This window comes from Antechinus flavipes, chromosome 3 (genome assembly GCF_016432865.1).
Source record: "Antechinus flavipes isolate AdamAnt ecotype Samford, QLD, Australia chromosome 3, AdamAnt_v2, whole genome shotgun sequence".
NCBI classification, from domain to species: Eukaryota; Metazoa; Chordata; class Mammalia; order Dasyuromorphia; family Dasyuridae; genus Antechinus; species Antechinus flavipes.
In genome coordinates this window covers 612,188,481-612,204,585 of record NC_067400.1, presented here as the reverse complement: position 1 = coordinate 612,204,585, position 16,105 = coordinate 612,188,481, and the positions used below count along the sequence as shown (strand labels likewise).

General features: G+C 53.1%; 1 protein-coding gene across 1 annotated transcript; it reads right to left on the bottom strand.

Moving 5' to 3' along the window:
• Window positions 1–1,088: 1,088 nt before the first annotated feature.
• ATP4A (ATPase H+/K+ transporting subunit alpha) lies at window positions 1,089–14,745 on the bottom strand. The gene is made up of 22 exons (XM_051988918.1): window positions 14,642–14,745; window positions 14,003–14,149; window positions 13,845–13,904; window positions 12,364–12,567; window positions 12,090–12,203; window positions 10,531–10,783; window positions 10,117–10,385; window positions 9,730–9,928; window positions 8,808–8,917; window positions 8,551–8,685; window positions 7,722–7,914; window positions 7,098–7,273; window positions 5,984–6,120; window positions 5,360–5,510; window positions 4,720–4,888; window positions 4,236–4,390; window positions 3,935–4,058; window positions 2,876–3,021; window positions 2,636–2,769; window positions 1,562–1,663; window positions 1,382–1,473; window positions 1,089–1,252 (listed from the first exon to the last, which is right to left on the bottom strand). The coding sequence occupies exons 1-22, from the start codon at window positions 14,651–14,653 to the stop codon at window positions 1,224–1,226; spliced, it is 3,111 nt and encodes a 1,036-aa protein (XP_051844878.1). The 5' UTR covers window positions 14,654–14,745; the 3' UTR covers window positions 1,089–1,223.
• Between the last annotated feature and the right edge of the window lie 1,360 nt (window positions 14,746–16,105).

Sequence of the window (16,105 nt, the reverse complement as noted above, 5' to 3'; positions counted from 1 at the left end):
TGCCATGTGAGTCTTGAAGCTGCACCCAACACAATTTTTCTGGGTCATCAAGATAATAAAAAATTTATAAAGCACCTTAAAGTTTGCAAAGCACAGTCAAGGCAGGTAAAAATGGTTCTGTAGCAATGGCTAGTTTGTAACCTGGGATTCTACTTGTGGTAAAAAAAAAATCTGAAGGTTTAGTGGGTTGAAAGCTTAATATGAATTGTACATTTTAACAGCATGTAAACACACACACACACACACACACATTAAGAAAGACAGTGCTTCCAGGAACTTGGAGATGAGAGTCCCTCAGTTCTTTCAGACTGCCTCAAGTATTGTATCAGCTCTGGGTACCACAACATATGGATACTCAAGAAGGAAGGTGAGTGGGAGGTTGGGGAAGGACTTTGAGTTCAGTATGTGGATGAGGTAAAGAATGTTTCACCTAAAGAGACTTTGGGAGGAAGAGATGTGCAATCTCATAACAATTTTCAAGCATTTAAAGGACTTGTGCAGAGGACAAATTGGATGTGTTCTTTGCGACCCCACAGAGCAGGACTAGGAGTCCTGGGGACAAGTGAAAAGAGACCAGTTTAGGTTCAACATGGGAAATACTTCCTATTAAGCACAACTGTTCCCAAAATGGAACAGTTTTTCCTAATTGGAAACTCCTGAAACAAAGGGCAAAGTCTCAGAGAAAACCTGAAGTTTGCTCATTTAAGCAGCATGTTATGCTTGGTTGGAGGAGATGAGGTTTTTCCTAATTGGAAACTCTTCAAATACTATTTGTTGGGGTCTGTTATAAGAAAAGCTCTTTGGGGGATTAGCTGTGGGACCCTTCCGTAGGGTAAGGTAAGTCACCTTATCCTATTTGCCTGTTTGCTCATCTGTAAACTGAGCTGCAGGAGGAAATGGGAAACCGTTTTGGGCTGTGCGTTAGACTGGACCCTTTCAGTCCTACAATAGTGTGATCTGTTGGTATGGCAAAGTGTAGGGACACAAGTGCAATTTGTGATGGAACTACGCAGGTGTGTAAGAAAAAGATATTCTTCCTCGAGGCTGTGAAGTTGTGTAAGTATAGTGCAGCTAGAAGGAGACAGGGATTCTGGGTCACATGACTCTTTATTGCCTTTCTTCTCCCCCCTTGAAGAATCCAAACGTCCAGAACTCCCAGCTTCTTCCCCCTCCAAGTGGAGATTTCTGCCCCAGGGAAGGCTAGGGCCTTGGTGGCTTCTCCATTAATAATACAACTCCTTGTCCCACCAGCCTGAGGGAAAGATAGACACCGGAAGAAACAAATAAGGAGAGGGGCCAGAGAAAGATAAAAGCCCTCTGGGAAGAACTTTTAAGCATTACTGGGTGGCAGAGTCGGAATGGGTCAAGCTGCTAAACTCACTTCCAGGGCAGCAGCGCACTCCAAGCTTCCGGATCTCATCGTAGACAAAAATGAGGAGGCCGAAGGGCATCGGGACGAGCCACCACTGGTACCTGAAGGGATGAGAGGGATGTCAAGAGGAGAACGGGGCCCTTCCCAGAGTCTCCAGGGTGCCAGATCCCCCTTCCCCTGCTCAGGTACCGGATGGGCATGAAGTTGAAGATGTTGGGCATCCCTGGGCAGTAGCAGAGGAAGCAGCCAATGCAGATCTGGAAGACGATGGCAATGACCAAGATCTTGTTCCTGGGGGGGACATGGGGAGCTCAGCATCTGGCAGGAGGAGGGGATTAGGGAGATTGAAAGGGGGAATCGGGGGTCCTGGCATGTGAAGGCTGAGTTGGGAGGTCAGAGATCAACTGGCTAGGCAAATGGCAGGCGAGGTGAGGGGAAGAGCATTGGGTCCTGGACTTGGGAAACCTGGGCTCTGCTGCCCACTCTGCCGGGACCCTCGGGACCCTTCTCTTCTCTGGATCTTAGTAGCTCACATTTATATGACCTTTCAAAACACTCTACAGATATTTCATCTTCACAACCCTGGGAGGCAGAGATCATTTATACCTTCATTTTACAGGTGAGGAAGCTGAGGCAGACAGGTTAAATGAGCTGCCCAGGGTCACTATGTACAATGCCTTCTAATGAGGGACTTGGATAGTAATTCCCAGAGTGATGTAGGGCGTGCAAGTGACTGCCTTCTAATCTGCAAATGTCCTTCCTCCCTCATGGTCTTCACATTCTTCCCCACCAGCATCCCATGATGCACAGCATGTTTCAGAGACTGTCTCGTGCCTTCCCTACGCAGGAAGTCAGTGAACCAAAAAGGCAGGGAAGGGAGTGTGCCCTAGAGCTGGGGACATGCCCGAGGTTGTGCCATGAGTAAGTGGCACAGGTGGGATTGGAACCCCGATCTTCCTGACTCCAGAGTTAGCACGTGGGAGCGCTGTCGGGATCCAGGAGAGAAGATGGCGCTTGGAAGACCCCAGAGCGTTTACGTGGACAGCCAATGGGCATAGAATCTTAGAATGAAAGGGCCCCTAGAGAATCACTTTACAGAAGGGGGAGGGGTCCTTGATCTAGATCATGTACCAGGTAGGATTTGAACACAAGACTTTCACTCCAGAGCTAACATTCTTTCTAGTCTACCACCCCCCCAGAGCGCTGCCTCCTGCCAGGCATTAAGGGAGTGTGTATAGGGGGAGGGATCCCGGGGCTGGTCACCGGAAGAAGCCCTGCTGGAAGGCGGAGAGCCGGCGGGTCTTGCGGATGAGCACGTCCGCTATCTGACACATCTCAATGCTGATGAAGAACACGGTATAACAGGTGTACTGCTGGTAGAGACGCTGGCCGAAGGTCTGCGGGATCAGGGGTCACAGGACAGCCAGGGTCAGCCCAGGGCCCGATTCAACCAGCTTCCACCTCTCCTGCCCACCCACTCCCCTTTGTGTCACCAGAGCTCACCCACTCCTGGCCGTAGCTGTCCTGCAGGTCCTGCAAGTGGTGATCCTCCCACTGGGGCCGCAGGCCCACACAGAGCAGGGGGAACCAGCCCTCCTGGGCCATGGCCGTGAAGTAGTCAGTGAAGCCAGCAAAGGACTGGATGGCACCTAGGGCAAGGGGATGCAGAGGACAGGGAAAGACAACTGTTCATCCCTGGGAGGGCCGGAGCACTCTCAGTGTCTCCTGTGCAAGGTGGGAGCTTCCCTGGGGCAGCCTCGAAGCCGATCGCAGTCGGGATTCAGAGGGCCCGGATTCAAATCCCGGCTCTGCCCTGATCCTGGGAAGGGCCTTTGTTTCTATAACTGGGAAAGGAGGGGAATGGACTAGGCAGCAGAAAGTTCCGGGGCTCTGTGATCTATGATTGAAAAATCTTATTTCACATTCAGGAAATGTGTGCTGAATGAAGGACCAGAAACATGTTTATTCTTCCTTTGGGAAGATGACCAATGACCTCACAGACAATTGCCTTGACTGAGGGAAATGGGTTAAGTGGGGCAGAGGTGTCCAAAGTCCTCAGCCACATCTCCCCTCCAGTCACCACAGTCCAGTGGCAGGACAGAGCAGCTGGCGACGACCAAGACGCAGTGGATGAGCGTGGCCGCTTCACGTGGCCCAAACTCCAAGCCCCCCAATGTGGGCTTCAGCATGGCCCTTGAATTCTTCCCTGCCCACTCAGCTAGAGTAGACATCCCCCTAACTCACTGCGGTTTGAGACTTCTCCCTCCATTATCCTGTCTGCTTTATCTGCATGTGGCCACTGTGCCCTGACAGCCTTTTTTTTCTGAGACAATTGAGGTTAATGACTTGCCCAGGATCACACAGCCAGGTCCTCCTGACTTCAGGGCCCATTACAACTCCTTGAAGCCAGGTGAGAAGTGAGTATCAGGTGAACACTAAAAGTGGGTGAATGGGCAGCCCCGAAAAGCCCCAGAGGGACAGTTCTGGACACATCAGACATCCCAGAAATGGGTAGGAGACCGGCAGAGATGGAGGGAAGGGGGCGGGCCCTGGCTCCCTCACCTATCTGGAAGTAGGAATAAGCTGCCAGCGGCTCGTTCACCAGCCGGTCCCGTTTGGGGTTCCGTGGCCGCAGGTGCATGATGTCGCTCTCGGCTGCCTCATAGGCAAGGGACACTGAGGGGAACTGGAGAAACGGGAGAGAGCTGAGGGACTCTGGGAAAGAGGAAGGAGGATACTGGGGAAAGGGGAGCGATACCGAGCCAGGGGCTTGAGTAAAGCCTCAGGGGCGGGGTCGGTGAGAGGGGCTTGGGCTGGGGGTGGGGAGTTAAGGATCGAGGGCAGGGCTGTGCCGGAGTCTCACGATGTCGGTGCAGAGTTCAATGAAGAGTATGGTGATGCATCCCAGAGGCAGGGGCACGCTGACCGTGATGTAGATGAGGTATGGGGTCAGCTCGGGGATGTTCTTGGTCAGCGTGTAAGCGATTGACTTCTTGAGGTTGTCGAAGATCAGCCGCCCTGGGGGAGAAGAAGAAATGGCGACGGGAGCGTTTGTCATCTGCCCGAACTCCGCCGGGATTTTCCTGGGTCCCCTCATCTCCCCTCAAGGGCCCGCCGATTCTCGGGATCACCCCCAAATCCCGACCCACAGGCTGAGTTTCAAGCTTATCCCCCAAGCCCAAACGCTGAGCCAGGCTCTGCTCGGTGCCGCACCGGGGTCTCCAGACACCCCCATCCCTTCTGGGCCCCGCCCCATTCTGCACCTGCGTCCAGTCCCTGCCCTTAGCCCCTCCCCTCACGCCTATCCCTCCCCCCCACCCCCACCCTTTCCACGCTACTGCTCCCACCCTGCTCCACGCCAGTAACTATAGAAGCGAAGTTGTCGTCCAGCAAAATCATGTCGGCCGCGTTCTTGGCGGCGTCCGAGCCCGCGATGCCCATGGCCACGCCGATGTCCGCCTTCTTCAGGGCAGGGGAATCGTTCACCCCGTCCCCGGTCACGGCCACTATCGCGCCCTGCGGGGACCGAGCCAAAGGAGGTCGGGAGGGGGAGGCTGAGAGCCTCTGTCTTACCCCCCCCCCACTCCCCGAGGAGCCCAGGACGGCCCTGGATGGGGAAACTGAGGCTTACAAAGGGCTGCCGCTTACTCAGCATCACACGGGCAGTTAGAATGAAGCCCGAGGTTCTGATTCCTGGATGGAACCCAGGAGATGCAGCCACAAAGAGCCCTAGATTTGGAACTGGAATAGACCAGACCAAATTCTGACCGGGGCTTACCAAGCACAACTCGGCCTCTCTGGGCCTCAGCTTCCTTGTTTGTAACATGAGGGAGCTTAGCACCCTCTCCAGAGCCCCTGCCAGCTCGGAGCCCCATCCAGGACCCAAAAACCCGATCCCAAACGGGACATTGGTCAAGAAGCCTTTTCTCTCTAGACCAGGGCCTCGTACACAGTAGGCACTTAATAAATGCTTATGGACTTGAATACCAGGCGCTGGCAGCTCTCCACGATGACCAGTTTCTGCTGGGGGCTGGTCCGGGCAAACACCATCTCTGGGTGCATGCGTAGGATCTCCACTAGCTCAGCTGGGTCCATGTCCTTCAGCTGGGCCCCATTCACCACACAGGCGCGAGCATCCCTGGGGATAGAGAGCAGAGGTCGTAAATAGGCACCTATCTGGGCACCTGGCTGTTGAAGCTGAGTGCCAGGCCTGGAGTCAGGAGGACTCATCTCCCTGAGCTCGACTCTGGCTTCAGTCAGGTGTTGGTTTGTGATCCTCTGTTTCGTTATCTGTCAAATGAGCTGGAGAAGGAAAGGGCAAACCACTAGCTGGTGATCCTAGGCAAGTCACTTCACTCTGTTTGCCTCAGTTTCCTCATCTGTAAAATAAGATGAAGAAGGAAATGGCAAACCACTAACTGGGTGATCCTGGGCAAGTCACTTCACTCTTTTTGCCTCACTTTCCTTAACTGCAAAATGAGCTGGAGAAGGAAATGGCAAACCAACTCCAGTATCTTTGCCAAGAAAACTCCAAGGGGGGTCACGGAGAGTGAGACACAGGCTCAGGAGGTCTCCAGGTTGAGGAGATCATGGGAGGGAGGTGGGGCTCACCGCCGATTGACCTGCTCCACTGGCACCCGGAGCCGGGCGGCAATGTCCTCGACAGTCTCACTGCCCTCGGAGATGATGCCCACGCTGGCGGCGATGGCCTTGGCGGTGATTGGATGGTCACCCGTCACCATGATCACCTGGAGTAAAGAAGGGAGAAGGGTTCACAGATCTGATTATCAATGTAAAACTAAGAGGAGCTGTTAGAGACCGTTGTTCCAGCTTCCTCGTTTTTTACAGGTAAGGAAACAAGCCATGCGGCTAAAAGTGACTTGTCCAGATCACTTCTTTAGAAAGCAGAGGCTCATTCGGGCCAGAAGATTTATCAGCTCTGTGACAATTAATAAATCACTTATCCACTTAATCCTCTCGGCAGAGAACGTGCTGACTCATACTAAGCAACTGCAGGCCCAGTCCCTGCCTCTGGGCTCGTTGAAATAGAATGATAATCACAGAGGATGTTTTTGATCCAAACCCATGATTTGTGGATGGGTAAGTGGCTTAGAGCCAGGATGGGCCAGGTCTTCCTACTCCAAGGTCAACCCCCTCTCTTTATTACGTCCTCTCTACCTTCACCACCAGGCTCCTTCTCCCTAGCCCTACTTTATAGATAAGGAGATGTTTGGTGATTTTGATCCAACTCTTTGTGGCCCTATTTGGGATTTTTTGGAGGGAGATATTGGAGTAATTTGCCATTTCCTTCTCCAGCTCATTTGACAGATGAGGAAACTGAGGCAAACAGTTAACTGCCCAGAGGAAGTGTCTGAAGCCGGATTTGAACTCAGGGAGATGAGACTCCAGGTCCGGCACTCTATCCATTTTGTCACTTAGCGCCGAGGCTCAAAGAAAAGGAACATGTTTGGGGTCATAAGATTTAAGCCAGGAAAAGACCTTAGAAATAATCCTCCCATCTTCTAGATGAAGAGACTTGACATTTGGGGAGGTTTGGGGAGGGCAGGCACAGCTAGGTGACAGTTAAATTCGAAACCAGGTCTCCTAGTTCCCCAGCCCCAGGTGCTTCTCTTTAGGCTCAGCTGCCTCCTGTGGTCCCTTAGTCACCATCTCCTGCCAGCCCCTCCCCAACCTGCCAGCCTCATCCCCTCCCCACGCTGGGTACCCGGATGCCCGCTGTCCGACACTTGAGCACTGCGTCGGGGACGGTGGCCCGCGGAGGATCAATCATAGACACGAGCCCAGCAAAGCAGAGGCCACTATTTGGAAAGTTCATCTCATCAGGGTTGAAGGCAAAGCCTCGAGGGAAATCCTTCTCACTCAGGTACAGGTGACAGAATCCTGCAGATACCAAAGTGCATTAGTGTTTTGCCTGGGAGCAGGAGTCCAAACCCTGTCTCCATTTCATAGAAAGGGAAACTGAGGCAACCAGACTTGCCCACAGTCACACACTATTAAGAATCTAGGGGGGATTTGAATAGTCCCTCTAACCATTATTCCACCCTGCCTCAATGAATAGATGATGAGGACTGGAGGGAGGAGCTCCTGGGAAGGAGGTGGTTGGCTGAGGAAGGGGAGGGGGAGGAGAGAGGCCTGTGGAAGGGTCCCTTAGACTCCAGGACCAGGTTGTCAGATTGTTGGTCAGATTAGAAATCTCCCATTTTACAGATGAGGAAACTGAGGCGGGGGGAGAAAAAGGCTTTTGCCAGGTCCTGTATAGAAAAGGTAAGGCCCAGCCCTGAGCCGTGGTTCCCCAGGCTCCATCCCGTCCCCCCCAAGCCCTGCTCACCAAGGACCCGCTCGCCCAGCCCCCCCAGGGCCAAGTAGGCAGTCTGGAAAGCTTCCCGCCACTGCTCGTCCAGGGGCAGCTCCTGGCCCTTGATGAGGATGGAGCTGCATCTCTCCAGGATCCGCTCAGGGGCCCCCTTCATCACTAGCACGTGGCGCTTGTCCCTCGGATCTTCCAGCTCGTGGATGGAGAGCTGGCAGGAGAGGAGGGAGGGCAGAGGCTTAGAACCAGAAGGGCCTTCAAAGCCGGGCAGTCTGACACCCCCCGCTCGCACACAGTGTCACAGAGGCGAGATGGCCGGGCCCAAAATGAGGTGATTTGGACCAGGGACTGACTCCAAAGCCCGGACATTTTGCTTCTGAAGGACTCAGGGTAGAGGGAATTATGGGGGTGTGAGTATAGCCATGGAGGGGGAAGTTAAGCTGGGCTGGGAGGTCACAAAAAACAATAAATGCTGAACAGAACAGGCAAGGTGTCTGGTTACACGGGGGCAAGGAGGGATCCAGGGGTGGCAGGAGCTTGGAGCCCACCAGATTGCCCCCTCAGTACACAGGTGCAGAGGTCTGAGAGCACGAGAGCTGGAGGGAATCTTTGAGTCCAACCCCTGTTTCTATTTCATAGAAAGGGAAACCGAGGCAACCAGACTTGCCCAAAGTCACACATTAGTAAGAATCTAGGGGGGATTTGAATAGTCCCTCTAACCATTATTCCACCCTGCCTCAATGAATAGATGATGAGGACTGGAGGGAGGGGCTCCTGGGGAGGGGGTGGTTGGCTGGGGAAGGGGAGGGGGAGGCAGGGCAGGCAGGTGGATATTTCAGGGCCACACCTGGAACTTGTTGGTAGAGTTGAAGGGGATCTCGCAGACCTTCGGGAAGCGCTCCCGGTAGCCCATGGCATTGCCCAGGGTCAACTCTGAGAATTTGAGCAGGGCAGTCTCGGAGGCATCTCCTATCACAATGCGCTGGGGCCAGAGGGGCAGGCAAAGGGATGTTATGAGCCAAGAACCCCCATCTTGACCTTCCCCCAACCCCGAGAGTCTTGGTCCCTTCCTCCCAAACCCCCCCCCAGGTCCCCAGGCCCCACCTTGGGAACTGGCACTGCATCCTGGCCGGACTTGAAGGCTGCTCGGTTACAGAGGGTCAGTACCTGGCACAGGGCCCGCCATGTCTCTGAAGACTGATCAAAGGTCTGTCCTGATGGGGCAATACAGTGGGTAGAAGGGAAACAGGTTGGTGCCTGGGGAAGAAACCTTAATCTGTCTGTCTATCCATTAATCTATCCATCCTTCTTTCTATTCATTCATCCATTCTTCTATCTATCCTATCTGTGTATCTGCTCTATCTGTGTATCTGTCTGTCTATCCATACATCTATTCATGCTTCTTTCTATTCATTCATCCATTCTTCTATCTGTTCTATCTTTCTACCTATCCTGTGTATCTATCCATCCATCCATCCATTTATTCCTTCTTTTTTTTATTCACCATCATCCATGCTATTTATTGTCTATTTGTCTGTCTATCCATCCTTTCTATTCATCTATTCATTCATTCTTCTATCTATTTATTGTCTAACAATCTTTCTGTCTGTTCATCTATCTATTCATTCTTCTTTCTATTCATCCATTCTTCTATCTATTGTCTATCTATCCATCTATCCATCCTTCTTTCCATTCATCCACTCTTCTATTTGTTGTCTATCTGTCTGTCCATCCATCTATCCATTCTTCTTTCTATTCATCCATTCATCCACTCTTCTATTTGTTGTTTGTCTATCTGTCTGTCTATCCATCCTTTCTTTCTATTCATTCTTCTTTCTATTAATCCCTCCATCCATTCTTCTGTGTATCTATGCACCTATCTATCATTTCTCTGTCTGTTTGTGGAAGGCCCAGGAAGGAAGTGACATAAGCAGGGGTCAGGTAAGTGCCGAAGCCAGAAGTGAGGCGCGGTTTTCTCCATCCCGCAGGCCTCCTCTCCCAGATGATTTGGGCCCTACTCGCTTACCCGACTGGTCCTCAGTGGTGTCCGCTGTGTGCACGTGATTATCGAACCATAGATGGGATACCGTCATGCGGTTCTGAGTGAGAGTTCCAGTCTTGTCCGAGCAGATCACGGAAGTAGAGCCCAGTGTCTCCACAGCCTCCAAGTTCTTGACGACGCAGTTCTTCCGAGCTAAACGTTTGGCCGTCAGGGACAGACAAACCTGGGGGTAGGAGAGGGAGGGGATCTGGGTTTGGGGCTGCTAACCTTGTCCCTCCCCTTGCCTGCTTAGGTCCCAGGGTCCTCCCCTTGCTCCCTCCGGGCTCCGGCTGGACCAAGGTGGCTGCTGGCAGCCTTTCAGAGGCCATGTGTGGCTGACAGTGTCCCTGGGGGCCCCCGTGCCAGGCTCACCGTGACGGTGGCCAGCAGACCCTCGGGCACATAAGCCACCACGATGGCCATGAAGAAGACCATAGCCCTGAGGAAGGTGTAGCCGATGCACATGGCCACAATGAAGAAGGTGGCCCCGAAGAGGATGGCAAGCCCCGCGATGATATCCACAAAGTGCTCGATCTCTATGGCGATCGGGGTCTTCTCATTCTCCACTCCCGAGGCCAGCGACGCGATGCGCCCGATGATGGTCCTGTCCCCGGTGTTTACTACCAAGCCCTGTGCCGTGCCTGGGAAGGGGAACAGAGGGGGATGTGGAGACCGGGGGGTCAGGACCAGAGAGACCTGGGCCCCGGGGAGGGATTCCGGGGCTGACCAGACAGGGGAGGCTGCCGGAGGCCGGAGCTGGGGACTCCTCTGGGTGGGCATGCTGACCTTCCAGGCACATGGTGGAGAAGAAGGCGATGTTGCGGGTTTCCAGGGGGCTGTCGTGGGTGCACTCCGGGGACCGGGTCTGCGGCTCTGACTCTCCGGTGAGCGAAGAGTTGTCCACTTTGCAGCCCTGCGCAGCCAGCACGCGGATGTCAGCCGGCACACGGTCGCCACCCTTGATCTCTACCAGGTCTCCCACCACCAGCTGGTCAGCGTTGATCTGGAACTTGTCCCCTTCACGGATCACTGTGGCTTGCTGAGAGGCAGAGGGATCGGGGAGGGGTGTGAGCAAGGAGGGTGGAGAGGCGTGGGGAGCCACTGAGCATGAGTGGCAGACACCGCTTAGCAGAAGAGCTCTGGCCTGAGGAAGAGTCAGAGACCCTAACCCTAATGCTGGAGGGACCCCCTTTCAAAGATAAGGAAGTTGTTATTCCCTAGCTGTATTACTGCCTGGTCCTTAACTGCCACCTGACAATCGCAAGTACTGAGAAGGGAGAAACAGAGGGAGAGTGTGAATAGCCGGGCTGAGTGAACCAAAGCCCCGGGAGCCACAGGCAGCTGATGGGAAAGTCACGTCACAAAGCATAGCCAGGAAGAGGGAGAGCCGACAGGGCCCCATGTGGGGATCCTCAATGAAAGCAAGACCTACGTGAGGCAGGTACCTGGCCCCCTGCCCTGCTGCTGAATCCTATCTTCCCACCAGGAACCAAGGATCAAGACCCGGGTCAAGCTTTAGGAGGAATTAGTCTGCTCATCTTTAACTTGACTGTGTGGGGCTGTTCTGATAAATGGGCAGTACTAACTGGCAGTACTAACTCACTTGACCTGTTCTGTATAGCAAGATTCCCCCCCACCATCCAATCTAGCCATCAGCCATCTATACTTCCATCTCTTACCACCCCAACTTCCAGTTGAGACAGCTAGGTGGTACCACAGTGCAGGATCTGGCATCAGTAAGTCCTGAGTTCAAATCCAGCCTCAGACACTTAATAGCTATATAATGCTAGGCAAGTCATTGAATCTCTCTTTGCCTCAGTTTTCGTGACTTAAAATGGGGATCTTAACAGCACTTAGCTCATAGGATTGCTATGAGTCTCAAATGAGATCATCTCTAAGGCACTTAGCACAGTGCCAGCCATATAATAGGTGCTTAATAAATGCTTTGTCTTCCTCTCCATTCCACCAATGGATTCCACAGTAATGGATTCCACAGTAATCTACTGGATTACTACTGGAAAAAGAGTGATAATCAACTGCCTTTTTGGCTCCATTCACCAGCCCTGTGACTGCCGGGACCACAGCTCCCTTCACTGACTCCCCCCAACACACACACTTTGTGCGTGTTGTTTTCCCCATTGGCGTGAAAGCTCCTTGAGGTCTGGAGCTGTCTCCCCACACTCCCCCACCCCCACCCCCCCACCCGTATATTCAGCACCTTGGACAGCACCGGGCACATAGTCGATGCTTTTTCCTTTGTTCAATGTTCAGTGTCCAGCCTCCACTTTCCCAGCTCTTTCCCAGCCGCCCCCACCCCATGCCTTCCCATCTGGAGCATCCCAGACCTGTGGCACGAGGTTTTTGAAGCTGGCGATGATGTTGGTGCTTTTAAACTCCTGGTAGTACCCGAAACAGCCAGTAACCACGACCACGGCAATAAGGGCAATGGCCAGGTAAAGCTGGGGACAGGGGAGAACGGGAGGGGGAGGTCACTGGGAGAAAGGAAGCACCGCCCCCCCTTCCTTTGTCCTCCTCTCTTGCTCAGTCGAGAACGTTCTAGCCACACCATGTTCTAATCTCCCCCCCCCCGGACCCGTGGAAATTCCTGGGTGGGCTCACGTTGTCATCTGTGGTGAGGTCCCCCTCTCCGGCCTGGATGCCAAAGGCGATGAGGCAGATGGCCGCGGCCACCCACATGAGGCACTGTAGCCCCCCTGCCAGCTGCCTGGCAAACTTCACATACTCGGGGGTGCCTTTGGGGGGGCGCAAGGCGTTCGGCCCGTCTCGGAGCAGGATCTCTGCTGCCAAGCGCGTGGACAGCCCCTGGGGGGAGGCGGGCAAGAAGGGTCAGAGCTGGCACCCTCGCCCAGAGCCCCCCGCAGAGGGCTGCTGGGCCAGCTGGCCCCAGGGTGCTGAGCTCCATTTTCCCGCTTTCCCAGCTCTGGGGCTCTCCGCCTTTTTATCCACACGAGACCACGTCTGGCTTACTGTGGGCACTTCTGAAAAGCTTGAGAGCAATGGGGATGGGAAAGGGCCTCCCAGCCAGGGAGTGGCTGAAGGGGAAGAGAACAGTCAGGGGGACTGGACGTGAGCAGTTTCCAAGTATCTGGAGACCAACGGGAGAAGGCCGGCCTTGCTTGGCCTGGCCCCTGGGGGAAGAACCAGGAGCAGCAGGAGCCGTTTCCAAAAGGCCAGTGAGCTGGGCTGACTGTGAGGAGAAATAAAATCCCAACAAAGAAAAGGACTGTCCTGAAGAGGAATGGGGGCTGCTTCTGAAGGTCATGAGCTCCCCAGAACAAGGAACCTTCCTACAGAGGCTGATGATCCCTTGATGGACTGAGATGCTGTAGGAGGGACTTGTACTTGGGCTTGGACTGAACAAAACAACTGCGGAAGACCCTCCCAGTGCTAAAATTTAGACATTCTGTCAGTCTGTCTCTGTCTCTGTCTCTCTGTCTCTCTGTGTCTCTGTGTCTTTGTGTTTCTCTGTCTCTCTCTGCCTCTCTGTCTCTCTTTAGTTCTATCTCTATCTCTCTCCTCTCTTGTACTATCTTTGCCTATCTCTCTCTCCCTCTGTGTCTCCCTGTGTGTCTCTCTGTCTCTTTGTCTCCCCCTTCCTCTTTTACTCTCTTTTACTTTTTCTCTTTTTCTGTCTCTGTCTCTCTCTGTGTGTCTCTGTGTGTCACTCTCTCTCTCCCTCTCTGTCTCTCCTTCCCTCTTTTAGTTTTTCTCTTTTTCTGTCTCTTTCTCTCTCTGTGTGTCTCTGTCTCTCTCTCTCTCCCTCTCTGTCTCTCCTTCCCTCTTTTAGTTTTTCTCTTTTTCTGTCTCCCTTATTCTGTCTCTTTGTCTCTGTCTTTATCTGTCTGTCTCTCCCTCCCTTCCTCTTTTAGTCTTTCTATCTTTCTCTTTTTCTGTCTCTCTTACTCTGTCTCTGTCTCTCCTTTGGTCTTTTTCTCTCTGTGTCTCTGTCACTCTCCTCAATCTCTCTCTCTCTCAGTCTTTCTCTGAATTTCTCTCTCCCTCCCCAACCTGTCTCTCTGTGTCTCTGTTTCTGTCTCTATCCTATCCCTGTATTGTTTGCCTCTAGTCCCTCTCCTCACCTTGGTTGCGTTTGTCTGATATTTCTTCTCCAGTTCTTCCACTGACAGCTGGTGATCATTCTGTAACCAGACAGAGGAGCTCAGTGACCTCCCACCCGGCCCCCACCCCTTGCCCCATCTATACCTTCCTGCCCTCCCGCCTCCCCTCCCCTACTCACGATCTCCATCTCCTTCTTCATGTTCTCCAGCCTCTCCTTCCTCCCCCCACCGCCTCCTTTCTTCTTCTTCTTCTTCTGAATCTTGGCTTCCATGTCTCCCCCGGGGCCATTACGGCCCAGTTCCACGGAATACATTTCATAATTGTCCTGGTGGAGGGAGTACGGTGGAGAAGAGAGGGGACGGTAGCCTCCCATTGCCCCCAGCCGGGATCCCAGATGTGACCACAGCCTCCATGGATCCCCAGCTGGGGAGAGCTTGCTTGCCCTTTGTCCCCTAGACCCAGGATGGAAGCTTCTCTGGACCCAAAACCTTCAGTCTCCTTCCTCCCCTCGACCCAGGACAGAACCCTCAGCCACTGCCCATGCTGCAGCCAAAACAATAGCCCATTCTCCCCATTCTTTCCCTTGACCAACATGGGGCCCTTAGCTCTCTTTCCCCTAGATCCAGGACAAGCTCCCAGTCTCCCTGTCTCTGTCTTGGACCCAGAATAGGATCACAGACTCCATTGGGCCTAGAACAAGACTGTGGGTCTCCAAGGTGGTACCTCAGCCACCCTCTCCCCTGGGCCCAGGACAGAGGTCACAGCTTTGCTTCCCTGTATAGGTCCCAGATCAGGACTTCCTGCACCCCGTTCTCACCGTCTTCCCCATGGCTGCTCCCGGGGCCTTCTCTGGGGGGCTGAACTGGGCAGACAAACGTACCCTCGACCTTGACAGCTCCTGATATAGGTGGGGGGGAGGGTTCAGGGAGAACAAGACCAGCCCCTAAAGGAACCTGGAGATAAGGCTGCAAGGACTGACGCTGATTGCTGGCTCCTTGGGACAACAGCCAGGAGGTGGTCCGGAGCCGAGCTTCCAGAGGAGAAGCACAGAGAGGGAGGACCAGGATGCATACTGTGACGGGTTCTCCTCCTCCCCGAAGGGCTCCCCCTCCAGCCTGCCACGATGTCCCCACTTGGGCCCTACCATGACCTGACCTCTATTCTTCTTAGCCTGCTTGGGCCAAGCCCTTTCTCCCTAAGTTAAGCTGAGACCAAAGAGAATTTCTCTAAAAGAGACTTAAAAAAAAATAAGGAAAGTAAAGAGGAAGTCACAGGAAAAAGCTGTCTCTGATTCCAAGATAAATAATGTCTGGCTGTAGGTTGGCTTAGCGGGCAACCATCACACAGGATAGCCAATGTGCGGCTTCCCAAGATACAGGGGAAACAGAGGAAGTTTAGACCGTGGTACAGCTGGCAGACGGGTCCTGGGCCACAGAATACCCGCCGTGTGGTGCCGGCAGCAAATGGGAGCCTAACCAAGCAAGTGGGACCACCCAGAAAGTGGGCAAGGGGTCACAGGACAAGCTACATGCATGTAGAACACACAGAATGTAGTGCAACCCAGTGCTGGCTCTTTATCATTAATCATGTGATACAGCCATCCAAAAAACTCCTAACTTGGTCTTGTGGTGGCGAGACTGAGCCCACCTCAGATACTTACTAGCTGAGTGACTCTGAGCGAGTCACTTAACTATTCTGTGACTCAGTTTCCTCATCTGTAAAATGGTGTAAAAAAAAAAAAAAAGCTACATCCCAAAGTTGTTCTAAGAATCAAATGAGGTGCTATTTGTAAAAGCGCTTAGCACAGTGCCCGGCCCATAGTAGACACTGTTTAAATGTTTCCCTTTCTCCTTCCCCTTATCTCTAATCCCCCTCTGATCATCTCCAATTTAGATCATTCCAATGAGAAAACATTTATAAAGTGATTTGCAAGCTTTTTGCTTATTCAGGCTTTTCAATTCTGTCTACCTCTCCATGACCCCATTTGGGTTTTTTTTTTGGGCAAACCCCCTGGAGGGACTGGCCATTCCCTTCTCCAGTTCATTTTACAGATGAGGAAACTGAGGCAGACAAGATGAAGTGACCTGCCCAGGGTCACACAGTTAGGAAGTATCCATTTGAACAGACCTTCCCGGCCCTCTGTCTCCTGCACCACCTAGCTGCCATGATAATAATAGCTGGCATTTCTATGGTTCATTTCGGTTTGCAAGGGCACCTGGTTGGCACCTACTGTGCTCAAATAAGATAGCGAGTGCCTGGCACACGGCACTCCCCATGCTTG